We start from the raw sequence: 22684 nt of genomic DNA on the forward strand, positions 1-22684 counted from the left end.
CCGTTCCTGAAGACAGGAAGTTAAAAATACAATTTCTAGCCATAACCACAGGCAGAATTGCAGCTATTCTTGCTCACTGTAGTTCTCAGAGGGGCTGGCACATTTTATTCTGTTTTTGATTTCAGGTCACCCACGAAGGAGATGGAAGTGTAAAAGTTGGATCAACTCCCAGCCATTCCTCTAGGTTTGACAGCATTGCTTCAATGGGCGATCTGTTTGAATTAATTTAAAATAGACCTAAGCCCAAACTGCAAAGTTTGGATCTGAACTTCCTCCAAAGTTTAGAGGTGTCTACATGGAGAATGCAGATTCAGCCCAAACTCAAACTCTTCCTAAAGTCAGATCCAGGGCTTGAAACAAACCTCTCTCTTCTTGTTTAAAGCCTGTGCTACTACAACGATAGATCTACGGAGCTTGTTTAGGTGAGTCTTAGCTGGACTGGATCTCAGCATTTGTGGGGAGAAATGAGGGTATGGGAGGTTGTGCACAGATTAAAAAACCTACCAAAGTAATGGTTTCTTAAGGCACGTGGATTTTTTTTGAGTGCTCTCTTTGTAAAATCCTGCAACTTTCACTTCAAAGTTTGTCTGTCACCAGAGCAGAGCTAAAGACTAATCCAAGGCCTTTTAAGTTATTAAATTGCCCGTCCACATGACATCTGGCCAAGGAAATTGTGAACCAACAGACCATTTGTTCCTTCAGCTCCTGTCCCTTGCTTGGGATTTCAGTAGTTCAGGAAGTGAGGTGACGCTTTGAGGAACCCCCAGCCTAGTCCTGGAGCAGAAAACAGCCCTGTCTTAAAGGAGTTGCTAAACAAGAGGACTATGTCTGAGTGAGGTCAGGGAACAACAGCCCAGAGGAGAATGAACGTGGCACCAGGGAACAGCTTTGTGATCAATGTAAGCCTCTGAAAGATTTAGCATTTAAATGAACAGTGCCCTGGGATTTCACCCTGTGGGAGTACAGAAGTTCTCCAACTGCCCTTCAACTTCATTAGCAAGCAAATTTTCTGTTGTCATGATAGAAATAGGGGCTCAAGAGGGACAATGCTGAAAAACAGCAGCGTCTTGGACTTTATACATCATAAGAAGCAAAAAAAGTACAAGTTCAATTTTTTTCAAACATATTTTACATGTTACCTTAAAAAGATAGCCTTAAATATAGGCTTCACTAACAGATCATGTGGCCTCATTAGCCACTGAGTCCTTGTCTACACTAGACTTGATTTCCTAAACTTTTGCACCAGTGCTAATACTGGTACAATCATTGAATCCTGGCCAACAGTAGGATTCCTATGCAGGCAAGGCACTGACAGCATTTTAAAATTGCTGCTAAGAACATTTCCCCCTTAAGACCGGGCTTTTTGAATGCCTCCTTGAAGGAAAAGTCTTTTCTTGAGTGGAAAATTTCCTGTCTCCAGTACCTATCATTCAGTAGAACTCTACTCATCCAATGGTTTTTCTCTGTTAGTCAAGAGAAAATTACATGGAAGCCTTTGTTTTGGAACTTACGCCATTTCCATAGTTGTACAGCATTTGCAAACAGACAGAAGGAAAGAAATTAAAGAAAACAATAGGTCTCGTGAAATCCCAAACATTCACAGCTTCCCTTTAATTTGAGTTGGTATTCAGTATTAAAAGGGACTTTCATTTTCTGTGGGAATGGAGATGGATAATAATATTTTATACCTAAGGGGCTGGCGACACAAGAACCAAGTTCTTCATGCATATCATATGGAACTATAGAGCCTGTTGAAGGCAAAACATTTCCAAGGAACGGAAGTTACTTTGGACCATGGGCCAGTGTAACTGGGTGTAATCTTGGACCAGTGTCAGAACCATAGTACTGAGGGACTGAAGGATCAGTGACCGTTTTAAAGTCTGATGTATACAATTCAGACTAGAAATTGTGTCTCTCCCCCCCGACTAGAATACGGGAATCAGTATCCAGGTGTATATATAGCATGCTTATAGACCTAGTAAGTGATAGATTTTTCAAGTCACAGCATCATGATTATGATCTTACTAATTCCTCATCTCATATCAATTCCAACATTAATGTAACAGCTACTATCTTTTGAATCTAGAGATCTAGAAACTAATGCTCAACCACCTTCAGACCTTAGAACTTGGCTTACATGGTATTCAGCATTACTCACACTTCTGCATAGTGGCTGGTAAAAATCACAGTGTCAAAGGCAGAGGTGAGAAACAAGGTAGACATTAGAATTATGACATTTTGAAGTCTAGTTTAATGACCTATCAGGGCTAGAAACTGACAAAAGCTGAATTTATACCAAGAAAATTTAGTTCCATAATTCTTCACGTGTGCAGCTCCACTGGTGGTTACAATGATAGAAGATTTAGTCTAGACAAACCTCCTGAACCATGACTGCATCATCTAACCCTACACAGGGCAAGACAGATGATACAGTGGTAAAATACCATCTGCACACTCCCTGTGTCTATACAAGTCTCCACTGGTGGAGAATGATGTGTCTTAACTTTCCAGGTGTAGACAAGATCACTGAGTAGGCCAATGCAACCAGGATGAGAAATCAAAAAGATGCGATTCCCAATTTTCAATGAAAAAAATTAAAAGGACAAAATATCACTATGATCATAGTATCAGAGGGGTAGCCGTGTTAGTCTGAATCTGTAAAAAGCAACAGAGGGTCCTGTGGCACCTTTAAGACTAACAGAAGTATTGGGAGCATACGCTTTCGTGTTAAGAACCTCACTTCTTCAGATGCAAGAAGTCTTGCATCTGAAGAAGTGAGGTTCTTACCACGAAAGCGTATGCTCCCAATACTTCTGTTAGTCTTAAAGGTGCCACAGGACCCTCTGTTACTTTTCACTATGATCATAATTACTTAATAAAATCCATTTTGGTTTAACGCTAATAGTGTATTCATCTAATCAAAATATTTTACCAAATCCACCCAAAAACCTGCATTCTCTCCCCCTTAAAATTAGTAACCTCTGAAGATTCTGAAGACCTAAAATTATGTTTCTCTGTAAATTGCTGATTCAAACAAATATCTTAAGAAAGCCTTCCTGACACTGCTCATGCTCGTTGTAAATTCAAAGAATTTCAAGCATTGACATATATCCTTGCTTTCCAACCCGCCTTCCAAACATTCCAGTTTGGAACATCTGTTGTTTACAAATGCTGAGCTTGAAGGCTGCCAGACTTGTTCTGCATCCTCTACTTCAACGCAGAGGCTGCCAGAAAGTCATCTGAATTTCATGCTGGGATGTCCTGGCCATTCCTCTATTCAGCAGTTGACAATTGATGCTCGGGATCCTACTTCCCAATATTATCCTGGTTCTCTAAAGTTATTTTATAATCTTGTCTTAAAATAGTCTGCAGACTTATTTATTTAGTAGTCTTTTTTTTATTTCTCCCTTTAAGAAAATTGCTGAACATTTGCAATGCTATTTATATATTCTTCATGGTATTTGCTACTCTGGATGAACGGGCAGATCAAATCACAGAAGATCCAGAATTTTGAATGTTAGACTGAAAGGTGTGAGGGCTGAAGGTCTGAGAACTCCCACAGTGGTTGGATGAACCCTTCGGTAGCTGGTAGAAACTACACTCTGTTTTGTCATGCTTCTTTTAAGGACCCTTAAGACTGAAGGCCAGTCACAGCAACATCTGCTGCAATGCATGTGGAGAGCGACTAGTGTTCTGGGTGCTTCGATTTCTGAGTGGCCAAATTCGGATGACTTACAGGGGCAAAGTTTTGCAAGTGCTGAGTATCCACCCTTTGAAAGTCAGGCTCCGGCAGCTTAAGAAGCTGGGCTGCAAGAGAAACCGCTCTTATTTTTGTTTTGAACATTACATGATCTAAGGGAATACCTAGCAAGAGGTACTAAGAAGTGCTCACCAAATAAGTACCTCGGATACAAATATTCTCGCTATTCAGTGTTCTCTACCTGAAATTCCCCTTTAAAAGAAAAAAAATGGGGGGGGGGGTAGGAGTCGAAGTTGACAGCTCCAGGAGACATGGACCAGTGGTTAAAAGCAAATGAAATCCAAGTTCTCATTCTGACTGTCATCAACTCATGCGCCACCTTGGTCAAGTCAATCTGTGCCTCGGTTTCCCAAGCTGTAAAATGGGGACAGCAGTCACCCACCTTGGTAAACCACTCAGATGCTCCAGTGAAGGTGGTTATAAAGTATTGTGTAAACACATACACAGCCCGTTTCAATCCACCACTGTCTATTCATAGCTTATTGCCGGCAGCCAGTAGTCTAGGTTTCAAAATATCCCCTAAAAAGAAGGGTACAGCTGCCTCAACCCCAAGCTCATGATGTGGACCTGACTAACAAAAATAAACCCAACACAACACACACACAAGCACCTCACAGTGCCCATGTCTACTGCTCTGTTTTCATACGGCAGTGAGAGTGGTGGTGAAATCATTTCAATTTCAAGACTCAAACTTTGGGCCTGCTGCTCTTGACAGCATTCCATTACATGAACCCACGTACGGTAACTTGGCAATGACATGGTAGCTTTTGATTATGAAAGTACATGCAAATTATAGGATAATTGCCTGACAAATTTCCTCCTTTGTTTGAAGTTTGTTAGGCCATCTAAAAATTGCCAGTGACAATTGCAAGTGACATGGTAACCTACCATTGAACAACATGGTATCTTGTGACATAATTACCATGTTACATGAAGGAACGTGTTATTGTGTATATTTAGGGTTCTGGCCTCTCAATAACAGAGTTGCCACATGGTTGTGTGTCCTGGAAAGTCATGCAATACCATGGAAATCCACCAGGACAGAAGTCTGACAATTGGATTTGCTCAGATAGTCTTTTAGGAAGGTTTAGGTCTGAACGGGACTTGAAACATCTGTATAAAAACACTTTTGGCTAAATTCCATCTCCACTGTTTAGAAAAGAATAGTGTTTGTGATAGTTAATTATGCTTTGAACTCAACCACAACTAGCGAGGCTGTAACCACAAAGCAGTCATTCAAAGGGCTGAGTCACAATAGCACTCCATTAAATATTAACTACAGGTGTATTCAGTGCTTGAAACACAGCCTGAAAGGGGGCTTCTAGGAGGGAAGATAACATCTGTGTCTAATGAACAACACTCATTCAAGGTTCTGCCTCATTTAGATTTACCATTTTTCTAAATTTGTCCAACAGGACAGACTCCTCCCCCATGATACAAGTACATTTATGTCACATATTGCTATTGAGTGATGTGCAATGTAACGTGGCAGTGCTGCAACAAAATATGGCCACATGGAGATGTTTCACTCTTGACCCTGGAAGCATTGCTTGTACAAAGCAAGACTACATAGACAACTAAGATGATTGCATAAATAGCAGAATTCAATCAATTCAAAACGCTTCTGGTAAAGTTGCCTCTCCTTTGCAGCTCTGACTGATTGATTCTCCATGTTCAAACTCTTCAACGGATTTCCCCTTGCCTGCTCCACTGGTCTCATGTTTTTGCCCTCCCTTCAAGGTCCACTCCTGCTGCTGTTGTTTCTTTTAACTCTCCATATCAATTCCTTTTTGAGCCTGTCAGTTTTCTAGTTTCTCTTTGTAGTCTTCTTCCGTTCTCATTTTCACATCTTCTTCCACGATGCCCTATACATCCAGAGCAGCCTCCTCCTCCCAATGCATCAGGAATGCTTCTTCAAAACACTTCTGTGAAGCCTTTCAAAAATAATTTCTTTAAGACTTCCATATCATGTTCAACTTATTCCCTTATCTGAAAAACAACAGGCATCTCATCCATTTAGTCCATGTCTAATTAAGACAATAAGCTATGGCAGGAAGTGGATCTAAAGTTTTTAACGATCCAAACATCCTCCTGGGCCTCAAAAGAATAACAGTTGGTAAGTGGCTAACCTAAATCCATATTCCCCCTCCCTCTTAACCATATACAAGGACTAGGAGACCACGTGCCCAGTAGTTAGAGCAAAGGATTGGGATCCAAGTCTCGGCTGCTAATCCACACAGAGCCAAATGAGTCACTATGGTATGTGACCTCAGAGAAGTCATTTCAGTTCACAGTGCCTCACCCAGCCAACCTAAGGAATAGTGTTAAAATGCCAGGCCCCATTGAAAGCCATATGTTGCATCTGTACACAACTTTATGCAAAAACAAAATTGGTTAATTCTGAAGTGAGTTGATTTGAAGACAAAGATGCTGTGTCTGAGGAGAGATCTGAGGCTTTTTTCTAGCCATGTTATTCCCTGACCCTACCATCATCGAAATTCCTATCTCCTTGCTTTCCTTCACATTGCACAATTCTAACTAGGACATCCCACAGCAAGAGACAATGCTTTAAATACTAACTTTTCCCCCTGATTCTGCTGTGCACTGTTGAATAGTTTGAGAGTGGCTGCAGTTCAGTGGTAGGTTAAGCTATTACAGTACATCTAGGTCTAAATCATGTAGACCATACAATAGATAAAGCTAGCATTTGAGCTTTGCAAGGACCAAAAATGATTGCAGGATTTAGTCTCTGGAGTTCCAAGTGCTTTGGGATGCTACCCAAGTATGCGGTATTGAAGCCATGCCCCATCCCCTCCAATCATCTACTAGCCTTGAGCATGGTACCTTTGTGCATTAACCAGCCAAATGACTGAGCCTGCAGGATCAATATGTTGCTTGCTTCCTTAGGTAGTATTTTTAAGTATTGCTTGCCTTAACATCTACAAGATGTAATGATGGCCAACCAAACTATACAAGGAACTACCCAGAACAGGCTGTTTCAAAACATTTTTCACTGTTGTGGCCAGAAAACCATCCATATCTAGATTATCCTCACTGAAGGAGTAAAGGGGAAAAATAACCCGAAGTCTGACCACATTTTTGCCCTGAAGACTGCGAAGTATGCGCTTCAACAAACTACTATAGTGAGCACATGTTCTAAAAGGCCAGAAGGCTTCCCACAGAAAATGCTCTGCTCCAGCCTGGAAGAGTCAGTGAGAGAGAGAAGGAATGACCAACAGGATTCCTACAGCCAGCCTTAAATATGGCTACAGGATGTGAAGTGAAAAGCTAAACTAAAGTTCTCAGAGCATTTAGATAATACCTTGAATTGCAGCTGGAAGAGGGATGGGCACTCAATACAAAAACATGTGAAGATGTTATATGCCTATAATGGCCTGTCCAACTCAGACTGGCTGCATTCTGCGCTAGCCGGGGCCTTTTAATCCTTTTATCACCAGGCAAAATGACTATTTTTGAAGAGTTATTAGAAATACAAAATTAGGCTCTTTAAAAAAGATCACATGCATTGAAACCACCTACTGCAATACTCTGCCTAATACCTTTGAACAACAAACAGTGCAGCATCATTTAAGACCCTGCTGGATTTTTATTAATCACTCCCATATTAAAGAGCCAACTAAAGCCTCAAACAAGAGGATAGCAATGTACACCCTTCCAACATTAGATTGCTAATGCAAGAGCATTTCCTTTGGGAGGTTTTATACCATCATTTAATATAAATGTGTTTTCTCAAATTTCATTGGCAAAACAAGAACAGTCTAATCAGGATGTAGCAGAATTAATCACCGTTCAAGACACGACTTTAGCCCATTTTTAGTGGTGTCTGCAGAAAGCACACAGCTTTCAGTTCCACAAAAGTTTTTACTGCTGCTGGAAAGGACAGAAACAAATCTTCAAGGCACAATTATGGTTCTATAAATACATAGAATTCTCTAGCAACCTCTGCTTAATAGCTCTGTTTAGAGGTCAGATTTTGTGGGTGATATAATGCACTGTGTGTTTTAATGAGGATGTTTGCATTAAGTATCAGTTTGGCAGAGAACAAAAGGTGAGTTACATCAAAGCTGTATTAAAAAAAGGAAGTCACAGGGTGACTATTTAATGGCTTCCAGAGAAAGCTTTCTAGTATAAAAAGGAAAATTGCTCCCCCACCAGCACTAACAACTTGTGTCCCCAAATACAGCAATTAAAAGAAGCCCAATAAAAAGAGAGAATGCTGTGATCCAACCCTGGCTAGAATTTAAACTATTTTGGGTGGAGGCAGATCCAGATGGATCCCTTCAGAGGAAAAAAGGCTGATCTGTCCAAAATTGAAGTGATTCATATCCCAAGACTACTTTTGCCTGGAGTTGCCACCACAGCTGCTATCTTGACAACAAAACATGACAAGCTTTGTGCATGTTGGGATATCAGCTGCAGCAGCGCCATGCAAGAAAGCCAGGATAAGGGACTCCTTTGTTCTGATGATCTGGCCACAAGATGGTCTCCAAATTTTAAGCTGCTCTGCATTCTCTGCATTATATAAACTTCTGTGCACACCCCCACCAGCATTCCAGCACTATGCATATACATACTCTAGCCTAAATAATAGTTAATAAGATGAATAAACATTCTTGTCTGATGGCAGAAAGGAAAATATCAGTGGTTCGTCACATCAATCAAAGTTCAGCACATGCTGGGTAATCCCATTCAAGCATCAAACTCATCACAACACGGGGGGGGGGGGGGGGGGGGGGGGGGGGGGGAGGGAACAAGGGGGAAGGAGGTAGCAGCCAAGGAAACATGTTCAGGGCACCAGAACATGATGTTTTAATCAAGTGAGAATAGTGCAAACCCTGATCTAAAAACAAGAGCTGCACTACAGAAGCAACTAAAATAACCTGGTCAGAACTGTATTGGATTGTCCTGTTTTGCACGTTGTCTTCAACTACCAACTCCCCAGGTAGAGAGACTCACTTGTTTGGGGCACTTCTTCAATCATGTAACACTCTACACACCCACATGGATATATAAACAAATAATCTTCTCTGGTTTCCTCCCACTTCATGGTGTTATCATCATGGTAGAATCAAAGAAGCCGAAAGTATTTCACAGACTGACCTGAATCATATGAAAGTTTCACTGGAGAATCATACTTTTATCTGACACACATCTTCTAGCTGAAGGATTTTTAACCTGTCATCACCTTAGTATCTAGGTACCACACAAAAAAATGTGGATCATCGCCTTCATCCAAAAGTACCATTAACTCCACCTCTCCATCATTTATGCTGCTTTTCTTCCTGAGGCCAGGATCAAAAGTGATGGCATTGCAGAAGTAAGGGTTTTCTTAGGAGTATACTAACCCCCACCCCCAGAACTGAGGAGTTTTACTTAATTGATTGTTAACTAAAAAGAGAGATATCGCAAACACAATAAATCCATAATATTAGAAAAAAGTATTCCCTTAATAGCCAAACACATCTAGGGAAGAGCTCTGATTCTGCCCTTCACTTTACACGTGTGTCAGCTCCCTCATTAAGTTATTCTCTATTTTCCACTATCCACCATTCCATTCCCCTTTGGAGTTACACTCCACCAGCAATAGTTGTGCTAATCCAGCTAATTAACTAACACATAAAGGGGAAACTACTTTTTTCAAACACACGCCTGGGTCACTTGAGAGAATAAGAATTTTCCCCTTTAAAGTTCCTAACAAAGGGACATGCTGCCCCCTTCCCTCCCCTGCCACCCCCCAACATTCAATATTTCAGCTCTCTCCTCCCATCCCCATGCCCAGCCTCCAGAAGGAACTTTGCAAAACTCTACTTGAATTGCTGGTCTTTGGTGCTCCTTGTTTTAGCCAGGAATCTCTCAGCCAACTTCTCCAAGTTCCTTGAGTAATCCATCTCGATCTCTGCCTTCTTGCGGAAGAAATCCTGCAAGTCCTGAAGTAGCTGGACCCGAAGCTCGCACTGTTGGTCGAGGCATTTCAACTGCTCAATGAGTTGGGTGCGAATCTCTGAGCAAGGAGAGAACCGAACAAAATACCAAGTGTTAAATAGAAGCCCAACAAAGGAAAACCAAGTGATAAAAGTTAACCTAGTAAATCAAGGTTAAAAGAGCTCTCCCTCCCCATCAAGAGATCACCAAAAGCATCTAATTAACTGTATCCATAGTTAGAAAATGGTTACAATTACCTTTAGGTGACTATGGACACAGGACGAGAGTAAGGCGATCTGGAACCCAATATTGTACACTTACAAGCAAAGCTCTACTGCTGAAAATTTCATCAATCCTAAGTGTCAAGGGCATATCTGGCATTAAGCAATGGTCACTTCCCCAAAAATGTCCTGAATCCCAGCCTGGATAAGACTGCAAAGCTGCAATCTCTCCTCTTCCCCTGCACCTCAAAAATCACTCCACAAAGTCTCTCAATCAAACTCCTTGGTTGACTATTCCGGAGGCAAAACCAAAGGAGCTGTGTGCGTTTTGGATATTCCCAAAAGACACCAATTTGGGATTATTCAGTTCAGTGCAGTTAATGTGTAACCTCCGTTATTAACACAGCACCACCCAACTGATAAACCCCTGTTTGGAGGAGCCAGACAGCATTTCCACTTGGACAAAGCCTCCAAAAGTAACACTTTCTTTTAAAAAAGGATCTCTCCGAATAACAGATGTACACATGTATGCCATCCATAAGCCTTTTCAGGTACAAGTGTTCTTTAATGCTGTTTATGAAGCAGAATTATTAGCAGCAATACCAGTTTGCATTTATATGGCATATTTCATTTAAGATTTCAAGACATTTTACAAATGTGAAATCAACCCTTTAAGCTTTTGGAGATAGGCTGTTAATCTCATTTCACTGATGGAGAAAATGACACACAGAATGGCTAATGAGTAGCCCACATTCACACAGTGAATCAGCGTGAAGCAGAGATGTCACAGTCCCTTGCTTTAAAAAATAAATAAATAAGTAAATAAAACACACAGAACTGGCAGTTATTGAGTTACTAGGAGAATATTTAGCTTCCAACTCTAGCAATTAACAAGAAAATAATAAAATATGTACTTTCATCTGAGGCTCTCTGGGTGCTCAAACATTAATTAGAGCTGCCTATTATCACTGGTGATTTGCTGCTGCTTCTTCCTAAATGTTGAAAAAACATGTTGTTCCAGGACTGAATTTAAACTGCAATGTAAGTTAGCAAATGAAGTACTTAGCATTCAGGTCTTCTTCTACATGCACAGCTTTGTTTATGCCCGTGGATTGCACGGATGCAAAGTTTTATGATAATGGTCTTATTTGGGGCTGTGGTTGGAAAGTACTTATTCCTAGAATGATCCATTTGAAAAACGTAACAGACACTGAAGTAGATTAAGAAGACCATTTTTAATGGCACTACAGACAGATAAATAAACTTAAACATTAGTGCAACCAGCTTTGCTTGCCTCCCTGAGCACATCTGTCCTCTTGTCACTGACGGAAACTTACCAGGATCCAGCTCTGACCACTTTACCCTGCCAATGCACCACAAAGACCAGCAGGACAGTGTGAACAAGAAACAGTTCCATGGAGTTCAGTGACAACGCTCAAAGTGATCATGCACCCTTATTTGGGAGGCGGGATAGAGGGAGAAAAGGGGAGCAGTGGTAAGGGGTTCTGTTTCAGGTTGTTGTTTTTTCCCCTCAAAAAAGTCAGGATATTAGTTAATTTTTTCAAGTTATGGGATAACTTAAGGCTCTCAAATTTGAATTGATCTTTGTAAAAGAGTTGAAATTGAAAGTCTTGCTTTCCCAACAGTTTACCATCCAAGGCAATTCAGAACACACAGTGCAAGGAGCAGGTAAAGAGTGTGATTCCCCCCAGCTGCTGCTCTCCCCATAAATGCTACATGAAGGCAAACCTGGTCAATTGTAATTTTTTTTCTGGTTGGAGAACTCATGCATCTTCTATCCCTCTGTCGGGGAAAATAAAATTACATGCAAATATGCAAACTTATAGTTGTGTGCATTTATTTTCCGTCAAAACACCGAGCCACATTCATTCCTTCAGGCAGAGTAAAGTGTCAATTACACCTCCTTCTCCTAGCCTGGCCTGCTACAAAACACAGGATGGGGTTCACACTCTGGGAAAGGTACCACTGCCATCTGTTCTACAGTCAGGGTTAGATTCCATTTCCATCAGGGCTCCATAGAAGCCAAGCCAGGGGAGACCACAATGGACAGGCACACAGTATTCTTTTAAGTGCACACTGATCATGATCGATGGGCTTCTTGAAAAGGGCCTCTGAAACCATTCATGGTGCCAACTGTGGAGTACCCTACGTAGGCAATGTTAAAAACAAAAACAAACAAAAAAACCACACCCTACATGTTATCTCTCCTGCAAATTTGTGATACCCTGCTGCACATTCATTTCCACATGGCAGTAACATTTCAGGATTTACAGGGGTTGGAGGAAGCAAAACACTTAACACTAACACAAAATTTACTAGCAGTTATTTAATGGTTGATACTCAGATTACACTATATATTTCTTCCCCATTCGGCTTTCTCCCCATTTCCAAAAGCAATAATGGATTTGAAAAGCTTTGTATGCGTGATGAGCTTATTAACGTGTTATGCAAATAGACCTCTTTTCCATCTGTGGCTTTGTCGGTAAGACTGATACAGGAATGAAGGTGAGCCAGCTATATATAATAGACTGAGGAGCAGACAGAGCATTCCATAAGGAATGTGCAGTAATTCATTGTTTCCTTGGTGTAATGAATCCCTCTCCTCACCACTTAACCTAATACTCATTTGCAAGTCTGCTATTCTGACACAGAACATCCTGCAAGGCCAACCGCATTAGCGAATTTCTTCTCCTCCCACCCTCACCCCCTCAAGTAAAACTGATGGTCACATACAGTCAGGTGGTGTTGCTATGTGGTAACTAAGGAAAGACTCCCATTGATTTCAATGAACTTTGCCTCAAGCTCTAAACCTTTAATAGGGTAAAAACAATTGTAGCTAGCATACACACAGGTAACAGAGGCACCTGAAAAGTAGATTCCGATCTGTATCCCAGTAAAAATGGCACAAACATCATGCATGCAGCAAGTCACTGGCATGCAATGGGTTCTATTAAAAGTAGAGTAGACAGTTGTGTTTGGTTTTTTAAGTAAGAGGGGTTCTATTACCAGAGCGTGGGGGAGGAGCACAGCAGTGCAGAATACTATCTAGAGCAAGGGAGGGGTCTTAAACTTCATTGCACTGTGACCCCCTTCTGACAACAAAAATTACTACACGACCACAGGAAGGGGGACCGAAGCCTGAGCCTCGCTGCCCAGGGCTGAAGCCCTCAGGATTTGGCTTCAGCCCTAGGCAGTGGAGCTCAGACTTTGGCTTCAGCGCCGGGCTCCGGCAAGTTTTATGCCAGCCCTGGTGACCCCATTAAAACTGGGTCGGGACCCACTGTGGGGTCCTCACCCACAGTTTGAGAACCGCTGATCTAGAACCTCAACCTCTTTCAATGCCCCAATGCCCTAATTTTAAAATTATTTGTTAATTAACTGATCTATTGCTTGTAGATGCTCCCTCCAAATGCTTGGAAATGAAAATGCCTCTTCCTCCCTATTTTTGTAATAGCTTGTTTTTTTACAGCAAATTAGTGATTATTTTCACCCTATGGTTCCAAAATCATAGTTAAAAATTAAAAATGGCATATTCTGTTTGCTCCATTATTTATGCACCAAGTGTCCTATGGGCTGCAGCCCAGCTCCTGACAGATCTGTTAGTGAACCGTTGCTCCAGAGACTCAAGAGAGCACTGACAGTGGCTCGATTTTCCCCTCAATATTTTTTAACAGCAGTGGAAGAAAAATATGTTTCTCGGGAATGTTTCCAGTTCCATGAACAGGGCCAATTAGATAGGCAGAACTGCAAGGTCTCAATGCGTGGATGAAACATGGTATTTGAAGGAGGAATTTAGGTTTATGAGGAACTGGACAACCTATTTGGGAAAGGAAGAGTCTACAGGAAGCTCCAACAACATCAAAATGGAAGACTGCTAGAATGTAAAGGCAGGGGAAAGACGATAGGTGTGGAGGAGCACACAGTTCAGACATACGCATCCCTTAGGGAAGGATTTATTAAAGGGGATACTCTATATCCTAGCAAAGAGGAGATGACAGAAGTTGATAAAGTACAGATAGGAACTGAAGAAAGGAAAGAAAAGGGAAGAAAGAATCCCATTCAATTACACCACATGAAGGCAGACAACCAAATATTGACAAATCTGGTGAGTGCTTATATACAAATAATAGAGTAGGTCACACTGGTGGGAAGTGGCATTACATGTGAAAAGAAAGCAACGTCAAATATACTAAAAACCTTAAATGAATCAAACAATACCACAGAATCTCTATGGATAGAAATTCCAAGCATTAATAAGGGTATATAATACCAAGCGGGTATATACACCACCAAGCACCTGACAGGTCCTTGACTCTGACTGAAATGCTCAGAGAGATTAGAGAGGCTACAAAAACAGAAAACCCAATAATAATGGATCCCGCTATGATTTACACAGGTGTTTTTAGTAAAAGTCATGGACAGGTCACTGGCAATCAACAAAAATTCATGGTCCATGACATGACTTTTTACAAAATACCAGTGACTAAATCTTGGGGAGGGGGTGGGGGGAGGCGGCACTGGGGGGGGGGGGGGGAAGAGGGCTCCGTGACTGCCTCGACCTCAGTGACAGACAGACAGCCCGAATAATGGGGGATTTCAACTAGTTCCATACTGACTGGATACATGTCACCTTAGGATGGGATGCAGAGAAAAATGTATACATCCTTCATGACTGCTTCCTGGAGCAGCCAGTTATGGAATGCACAAGGGGAGAGGCAGTTCTTCGTTCAGTCCTAAGTGGTGGACAAGATTAGGTATAAGAGGTGAACATAGCTGAACTACTCAGTAATAGGGACCATAATGGAATTCAATTTAACATCTTTGTAGGGGGAATAATTCTTAAGAAGCCCACCACAGTTGCATTTAACTTCAAAAAAGGAAACTGCACAAAAGTGAGGAAGCTAGTTAAATAGAAACTAAAAGGAGCAGTCACAGGAGGAAAATGCCTGCAAGCTGCATGGAAACTTAAATGCTATAATAGAGGCTCAAATTATAGGCATACCCCAAATAAAAAAGATACTAACAGGACCAAAAAATGCCACAGTGGCTAGACAGAGTAAAGAGATCGTGAGAGACAAGGACAGCCTTTAACAATTGAAAGTGAAATCCTATTGTGGAAAACAGAAAGGAGCACAAGCATGTGGACACCGGTGATCTAGTGCATATAGTGTACTTAGACTTTCAGAAAACCTCTGACAAGGTCCCTCACTGAAGGTTCTTAAGGAAAGTAGGCAGGCCTGGGATGAGAGAGATGGTCCCCTCATGGATCAGTAACTAGTTAAAAGATAAGAAACAAAAGGATAGGAATAAATGTTAAGCTTTCACAGTGGAGAGAGATAAATAGCAGGGTCCCCCAAAAATCTGTATTGAGACCACTGCTGTTCAACATATTCATAAAGGATCTGAGAAGAGTGGTAAAACACCAAGGTGGCAAAGTTTGCAGATGATACAAAGTTACTCAAGACAGTTAAATCCAAAAATGACTAGGAAGAGTTACAAAGGGATCTCACAAAACTGGGTCACTGTGCAACAAAATGGTACTGATAAACCCAAAGCAATGCACATTAGAAAACAATCCCAATTATACATACACAATGATGAGGTCTAAATTAACTGTCACCACTCAAAGATCTTGGAGTCATTGTGGATAGTTCTGAAAACATCCACTCACTGTGAAGGGCAGTCCATCAAAAAGCTAACAGAATGTTAGGAACCTTTAGGAAAGGGATAGGTAACAGCACAGAAAATATAATGCCACTATATAAATCCATGGTATGCCTATACCTTGAATACTGCATGCAGTTCTAGTTGCCCCATCTCAAAAAAGATGTTAGAATTGGAAAAAATACAGAAAGGGGCAACAAAAATTATTAGGGGTATGGAACAGCTTGCATATGAGGAGAGATTAGAAAGACTGCAACTGTTCAGCTCAGAAAAGACAACCCAGGGGGATAAGATAGAGTCTATAAAATCATTGTGTGGAGAGAGTGAATAGGGGAGTGTTATTTATCCCTTCACATAACACAGGAACCAGGGGGTCACCCAATGAAATTAACAGGCACCAGGTTTAAAACAAACGTAAGGAAGCACTTCTTTACATACACACAGTCAACCTGTGGAACTTGTTGCCAGGGGATGTTGTGAAGACCAAAAGTACGACCAGGCTCAAAAAAGAATTAGTTAAGTTCCTGGAGGATAGGTCCATCAATGGCTATTAGCCAATATGGTCAGAGACGCAATCCCATTATCTGGGCATCCCTAAGCCTTCAACTACCAGAAGCTGGGACTGGAGTGGAGGGGTGGATCCCTTGATAATTGCCCCATTCTGTTCATTCCCTCTGAAACATCTGGCACTGCCCACTGTCAAAAGACAAGATACTGGGCTAGATGGACCATTAGTCTGACCCAATATGGCAATTGTTATGTTATGTTCTTTTATATGCCTCCTGCTGTATTGCAACAGGTGGCAAACAATGCACAGGGCAGCCTTCTTGTTTCCCTCTAAGATCTAGCTCATTTAGAATTTGACTCCCACTGGCATCTCGGCATGTAGTCACATGACCGCTAGTTTACTCCATTAAACAGACTCTCAGCTGAATTACTGACCCTATCCCAGACCCAGAGAGGTGAGGTCATTTGTCACAAAAGTTTATTTTATATTGTATCCATCATATGAACAGAACATCAAAGCTGATTTATTGTTTTCCCTTAAACAGATATGGAAGCAAACCACACAGCTCAGATTCAGCAACCACTTGCCTCTTATAAATACTTACCCATTTAGAGCTTGATTATCTGCATTAGGTTATCTTGGGGGAAGTCAGCTACTCCATTGGCACATGCAAGCACAATAGCTGGTATTGGAAGCAATACTCAGGATGTGTCAGAAGGCAAGATTGGGGTGGAGTGGAAAACAAAGATATAGCTAAGAGTGGTAATGCAATGTTTTTTTCCCCCACCTCCTGCTATGGGTCATTGATTTCTTAGGAAGATACCTGAAAGGCAAGCTCAGAGATTCTGCACCAATAAAGTTCTTCTTTTAACAAGAACTGCTCGGGAAATCACTTCCATAGCAAACAAAAACAAAAACCAAAACACACATCAAAGCTGAGTTCAATGACTGCCTAATTCTGCCAGGCATGGTAACTGTTTCACGAGCACCCTGAACTTCCATTGACCTCAGTACTTCACAGCACTGGGACCTACATGAGGGACAGAGGACTAAGAGGCAGGAAGACGACAGAGGACAAAAAGTCATGAACTTCAGTGTGTGGGTCATTTGCAGAAAATTCAGCTCCCTATCCTGCTCTGTGCTGAGTGATCTCAACCCGCAAAGCCTTCAGTGAGAATGGAGGACACTCCGTGCCTTGCAGACTCAGGCTCAATTTTTCATGGTTTGGATCTGGAAACAGGACTGAAATCCAAACACTTCCAAATTCCAGGGCTGTTTACGCTGGGAGATGTGATGGGTGGCATGGGGCACCCCTCTTCTTGACTTTCAAAATTGACTGGAAAAAAGAACATTGCTCTTTCCCTGAAGAAGCTGGGTGCCAAATCAAAAAGAAAAAATAAACAAACAAAAAGGTTTCCAAAGTAAATCTTATTAAAGAGACTCTCACACTGTGCTACAATCATTTAAAATCCAATGTTAAGTTTAATTAAGCAAATGCTTCTCAAACTGCCTCACATGCACCTCTCCTGCTAAACACCGAGACTAATTGTAACCTTTCCCTTTAGCAAAATGTGCTGCATCAGGACTTTTTGTTGTAAATAAATGCACTGTTTCTGTGAGAGGAAAAGTAACAGCTGATTGGGCTGCATGCACTGGGGAACAATAGGCTATTGAACACGAGTGCACCCAGGCTGTGGGGTTGAGCTGAAGCAGGGCAACCTTGATCATCAGTTTTATTTTTTAAACAGTACTTTGCTCTCGCCACAAATAAAATAAATTCAAGAATGCAGGAATTTCCTGAGGCTCACTCGGCTTTCTAGGATACAAAACACCTATTTGTTATCCCACTGATTAAACAGGCATGAGGATTTTTTCAGATGTACAGTCAGAACATACCAAGGCAGCATGTGCTGTGAACTGTGGGTTACTATATTACACTGGCTCTTTTATAACATTGCAGTCGCAATACACAGATTATTTTTTTATTTCAGTTCATTGGTTTGGCATCCCTTAAATTAGACACCACAAATTAGCGCTGCACCCCTTTTTTTAAAACACTTCATTCCTTTCCTTTTTTAAAAATTAAAGCCCCTACTCACCATTTGCTGATACCATCATTTGCTGCAAGCCAAGTCACAGAATCAGTATCCTCCAGAATCTGTTTTCTTACAGCCACTATTTTAAGGTCACACAGATGTTTAATCTCACCTCATCCATCACGGTGTTCTCAAGCATGGACTGTTTCCAGCCCCTATTACTACACGGCTGGATTTTCAGGTTAGTAGCAGAGTGGCTTCTGTGATATTTACCCATCTCAGTCTCTTCCCCCCCCCCCCCATTAAAATGATAGCATGCTCTTTCTTGCTTTTGGAGAGTATGAAGCAACCCCTCTGGCCCCCCAAAAATTAATGGCATTAAATATGGAAACCGTCAGCCTATCCTCAGCCAAAGGAAGTGTTGCTCTGATTCTTGTACCTGTTTTCCCAACACTTCAATAGGACCAGCACTTTAAGGAGCTGCAATTTCAATGAACCTCTTCTGTTGAGTTGGTCACTGCCAGGAAGTAATTGGTATTATTTGTCTGGCATAAAGTTACAGGGGGCATTAGAGCCACATAATAAATTGTGGCCACTCCACATTCAGCTGTTTCCAATGGTGAATAAGCATTATCCCCACTTTATAGATGGGGAACCTGGGGCCCAGTGAAGGGAAGTGACCTTCTCAGCATCATACAGAGTCAGTGGCAGAACCAGGACTTAGACCCCAAGTCTTCCTATTCCGAATACAGTGCCTTATGCCAATACTGGACCAAGCTACCTCCTTCCCACAAACACAGCATAGCCAATAAATACATATCCAAAAGCCTCCAAAGGTAGGAGAAGGAAAAAATAAAGGTTCCAGCTATTTACAATTAGATTAAAAAGTAACAAGAGGAAAACAGTATGCCATTTAATCACTTCCAACATCATGTTATAAAGATCCTTAATTATAAAGGGCAGAGGTGAAGAATATAATATAAATCTACACAGCTACATAATTTTTCATCCCTTTCTTAGCCATCTTCAGTACTTCAACCTCAGCATTTGTAAGTAGCTTCAAGGACAAGCCTTAACTGCCATCTGGCTTGTCCTGTAATTTGTGAATTAAGCTAGGTATTAGGGGGAAGTTGACACTGCACATTACATCTTATTCATAAATTTATCATTAAGTAGATTCCATCTAACTAAATAGTCTCCCCTCCCATCTTTTCTTGTTAATTCTCCACTGAATCTCATGTACAGAGGCAGACTGGATGAAAGGAAAACATGAAAAAGCAAATGACATTGTTGGCTGCGCATTGCCGTTTTCCTAAACAACATAAAACAGGCTGCAAGTTCTTTTTTCATTTTGAAAAATAAGGTAAGAAAATTCACCAATTCCTTCCTCAACCCTTAAGTCAGACATGTGAGTCAAAGCATATAGGATTGACAGATTCCCTCAGTCCAGTTTGAGTGCCAATCAGACTGGGGGGAAAACTGACCTGTTTAATGTGTGCCATTTTGAAAAGCAAACCAGTTTACTATATCCAGGTATTATTATATAGATGAGCCAGACATAACCCTCCTTCCCTATATACAATTAGCATTCTACTGTGCATACAATGTCCATGTCCTAGCCTGCTGTGCTACTCTTCCCATAGGGCTTTATAAGGCACTAATATATGGAGATATACCTATCTCATAGAACTGGAAGGGACCCCGAAAGGTCATCAAGTCCAGCCCCCTGCCTTCACTAGCAGGACCAAGTACTGATTTTTGCCCCAGATCCCTAAGTGGCCCCCACAAGGACTGAACTTACAACCCTGGGTTAGCAGGCCAATGCTCAAACCACTGAGCTATCCCACCCCTTCCCCTGTTACTGCTGCATAAACATTCACGATCATGGTCATTCAGGTACAAACTCACCAGCCTTGGCTTTCTTCAGATTCCTTTGGTCAATCATTTGAGAGGCACATTTTAAACCTCACAATTATTTTCATGTTTTACTTTGAAGAACCCTTACAAATTAAGACTTCAACGGCTTGTGCTACCTGAAGTATAGAAATGTTAGTCCTGTTGTCCTGACAATCGTCAGCTCTGGAAATGCCATCTTGTTCCTTGAAGTTCCTCCCACTGGAGAAAGTATTTTCTCCTTCCCCTCACAAATACATAAAGCACTGATGGCCCCAGTCTTACCATGAGCGTAGCGACCCCTGCATACAGGAGAGTGCAGTTTTCAAGACTAGCATTTAAACGAGGAAGCCTCTGATGTGTTCGTGGAAGAGTCACTATGGCTAGATTCAACATAAACAACACACCCGATGCCAGTCTATCAAAATATTAAGAAAACAGTCCAACAACAGAACAAGGCAGAGGCAAAAAGGCAAAAGTGAAGCCTGTATTAAATTGCATCCGTTTGAGTGAGCTCAGGACAAGCCTTGACAGCCGGAGCATTATAGCACTGTGGCTTTGCATCGCTACTTTAGCACTAGTTGCCATTTAATAGCTTGAGATGGTCACAAAGTACAGGAATATGAACAGTCATTACGCTTAACCAACCAATATAGAATCAAACACACACCCCATTGCCTTTTGTGCCATGTATCTATAGCGATGATGGCTTCCCTGTAAATATTTTATTCCCCAGAAATATTGGTGAACATAGCGGAGGAAAAAAAGCCTGCCGAGGGATAAATTAGCCCTCAATTTATACCATACAAACAAATGGACAAAGACATACAGTAACAGTTCTCAAGAATTTCACATTGCGGACCTCGTCTTTTAATCAAGATCCTCCAGTGGAGGATTCCCCATTCCACTCTACCATATTTCCCACAGCTACAAGAGTGCTGGAATATATACAAATAGTATTAGGTCAGATGTAATGAGGTAACTTGAAATCAAGTCCCTTAATATGATGGATACAGCTGCTTATTACATCCCTCTCTCCCCTCATTTTCTCTGGGGCTTTACATTCATCTTTCCTCATTGCTCTGAGCTGTCCAAGGCACTCTGCTTTTATCCTCTTGTGCATTTACAGATTTGACCCTATTTAAATTTGCACAAGGGAGACTCCCAGCAGAGATGCACAGGAAGCAGCCACACAGGGTGCAGAGAAGAGTTTAAGTCTAGTTGGTAGAACCTTAAAGGGGAGTCGGGGGGGAGGGGAGGTGTCCTGGCCTGCAACAAGTTTCCCTTTATGAAACCTGATAGACGCTTCACCAGTGTTACTGAAGCAGATTCAGGGACAAGTTGGAAGTGCTCCATAAACCAAAGTTTAAGAATCACATGCAAATCCACATTAAAGTGATTGTCTTGTATCTCAATGGATGAGGCAGAAAATACAAGCGCTCTGTATCACCAGCCAGCTGTACTCATTCCACCCTCCTAAGAAAGCTTCCACTGTTTTTTTGCCCTGTTATCTCAGCAACTTAAGGAGAAATGAAATACCTTTACATTGACTGTTGTGCAGAAACAGAATTGCTGAAGTCCTCATGGCTCCACTTTTTATCTTTTACTCACACCTCTTATCTTCACTTAATCTGCTTAACTCCTGCTCAGCAAACAATTTGGCAGCTGGTTTGACCATTCCCTTTGTAAGCAGGGTGACTTACTATCTCAGTTCAGGTTTTGTTTTTACATCATTCAAAACATCTGCTTCCCCATAACTGCTTCTGCTGGCCACGAGTTATACAAAGGGGTAATTTTTTGAGAGTACATATTCATATAGATACTGTATCAAAGTGGAAAGTTACAGAATTTCCCCTCTCCACTCCACCAATTGGAACAGCTATTAAAATAATTCTCCCGCTGATCATCAGTTAAGAGGGAGCTTGATGACAAGAGAAACAGTGACGTATGGCAATTCATAGAATTGGGAAATTTTCTGGGGAAATTCAGCTGCTTAGCAAGCAGAGACAGAGAACAACATCCTATGTCAGTATGATTTTAAAACCCACACTAAAAGCATCAGGGACCACCAGAGTTCACCTTTGTGATACGAATGCCCATTGAGGCATGCCTCAAAAATACTCAGAGATGCGTCTCCGAGGTGGAAGATATTTGCAAAATTTTAACGACACCCTTGCTCTTCTATAGCACCTTGTCCCAGAGCATTTGAAATTACTTTAAAACAAACAAACTACTGTGGCTCTTAGAATCCCTGGTATCAGTATTATCTCCGTTTGGGGACTATAGAAACTGAAGCAGACAGCTCACGTGATCTGCTCAGGATCACACAGTAGCAACAGAACAGTGTTTCAAACCGGGGAATCCTGGCTCCCAGTCACCTTCTCTTTTCCACACCACGCTTCTACGCAAATAAAAAGGGCAGTCTCTCTCCTTATGAGGAGTTTCTTCAATGATAATTTTTCGACTCTAAGTAGCTTGCACTGGAAAGCACAGAGTGAATCACACAGACATAACAATTCAGTATTCCAGGAGGAACAAGAAGCCAATGCTGCTTTTCACAGTTCAGTTACCTCAGCCATGTAACAGCACTGAAGTCTTTCCATGACATTCCCATCCCTGTCCCAGATGCCAAGCTATT

General features: G+C 41.5%; 1 protein-coding gene across 5 annotated transcripts in view; it reads right to left on the reverse strand.

Annotated features, from left to right (window-relative positions):
* SRGAP2 (SLIT-ROBO Rho GTPase activating protein 2) overlaps positions 1–22684 on the reverse strand; it is a 209876-nt gene that overhangs the window by 107831 nt on the left and 79361 nt on the right. For 3 of the 5 annotated variants that reach the window (XM_054025841.1, XM_054025839.1, XM_054025840.1), the window contains exon 3: positions 9590–9782. In XM_054025841.1, the coding sequence (XP_053881816.1) occupies positions 9590–9782 (193 nt within the window). Of the gene's footprint in view, positions 1–9589; positions 9783–21585; positions 21801–22684 lie in introns of those variants that run through there. The other 2 variants (XM_054025843.1, XM_054025842.1) reach the window with 2 other exon arrangements.

This window comes from Malaclemys terrapin, chromosome 4 (genome assembly GCF_027887155.1).
Source record: "Malaclemys terrapin pileata isolate rMalTer1 chromosome 4, rMalTer1.hap1, whole genome shotgun sequence".
NCBI classification, from domain to species: Eukaryota; Metazoa; Chordata; order Testudines; family Emydidae; genus Malaclemys; species Malaclemys terrapin.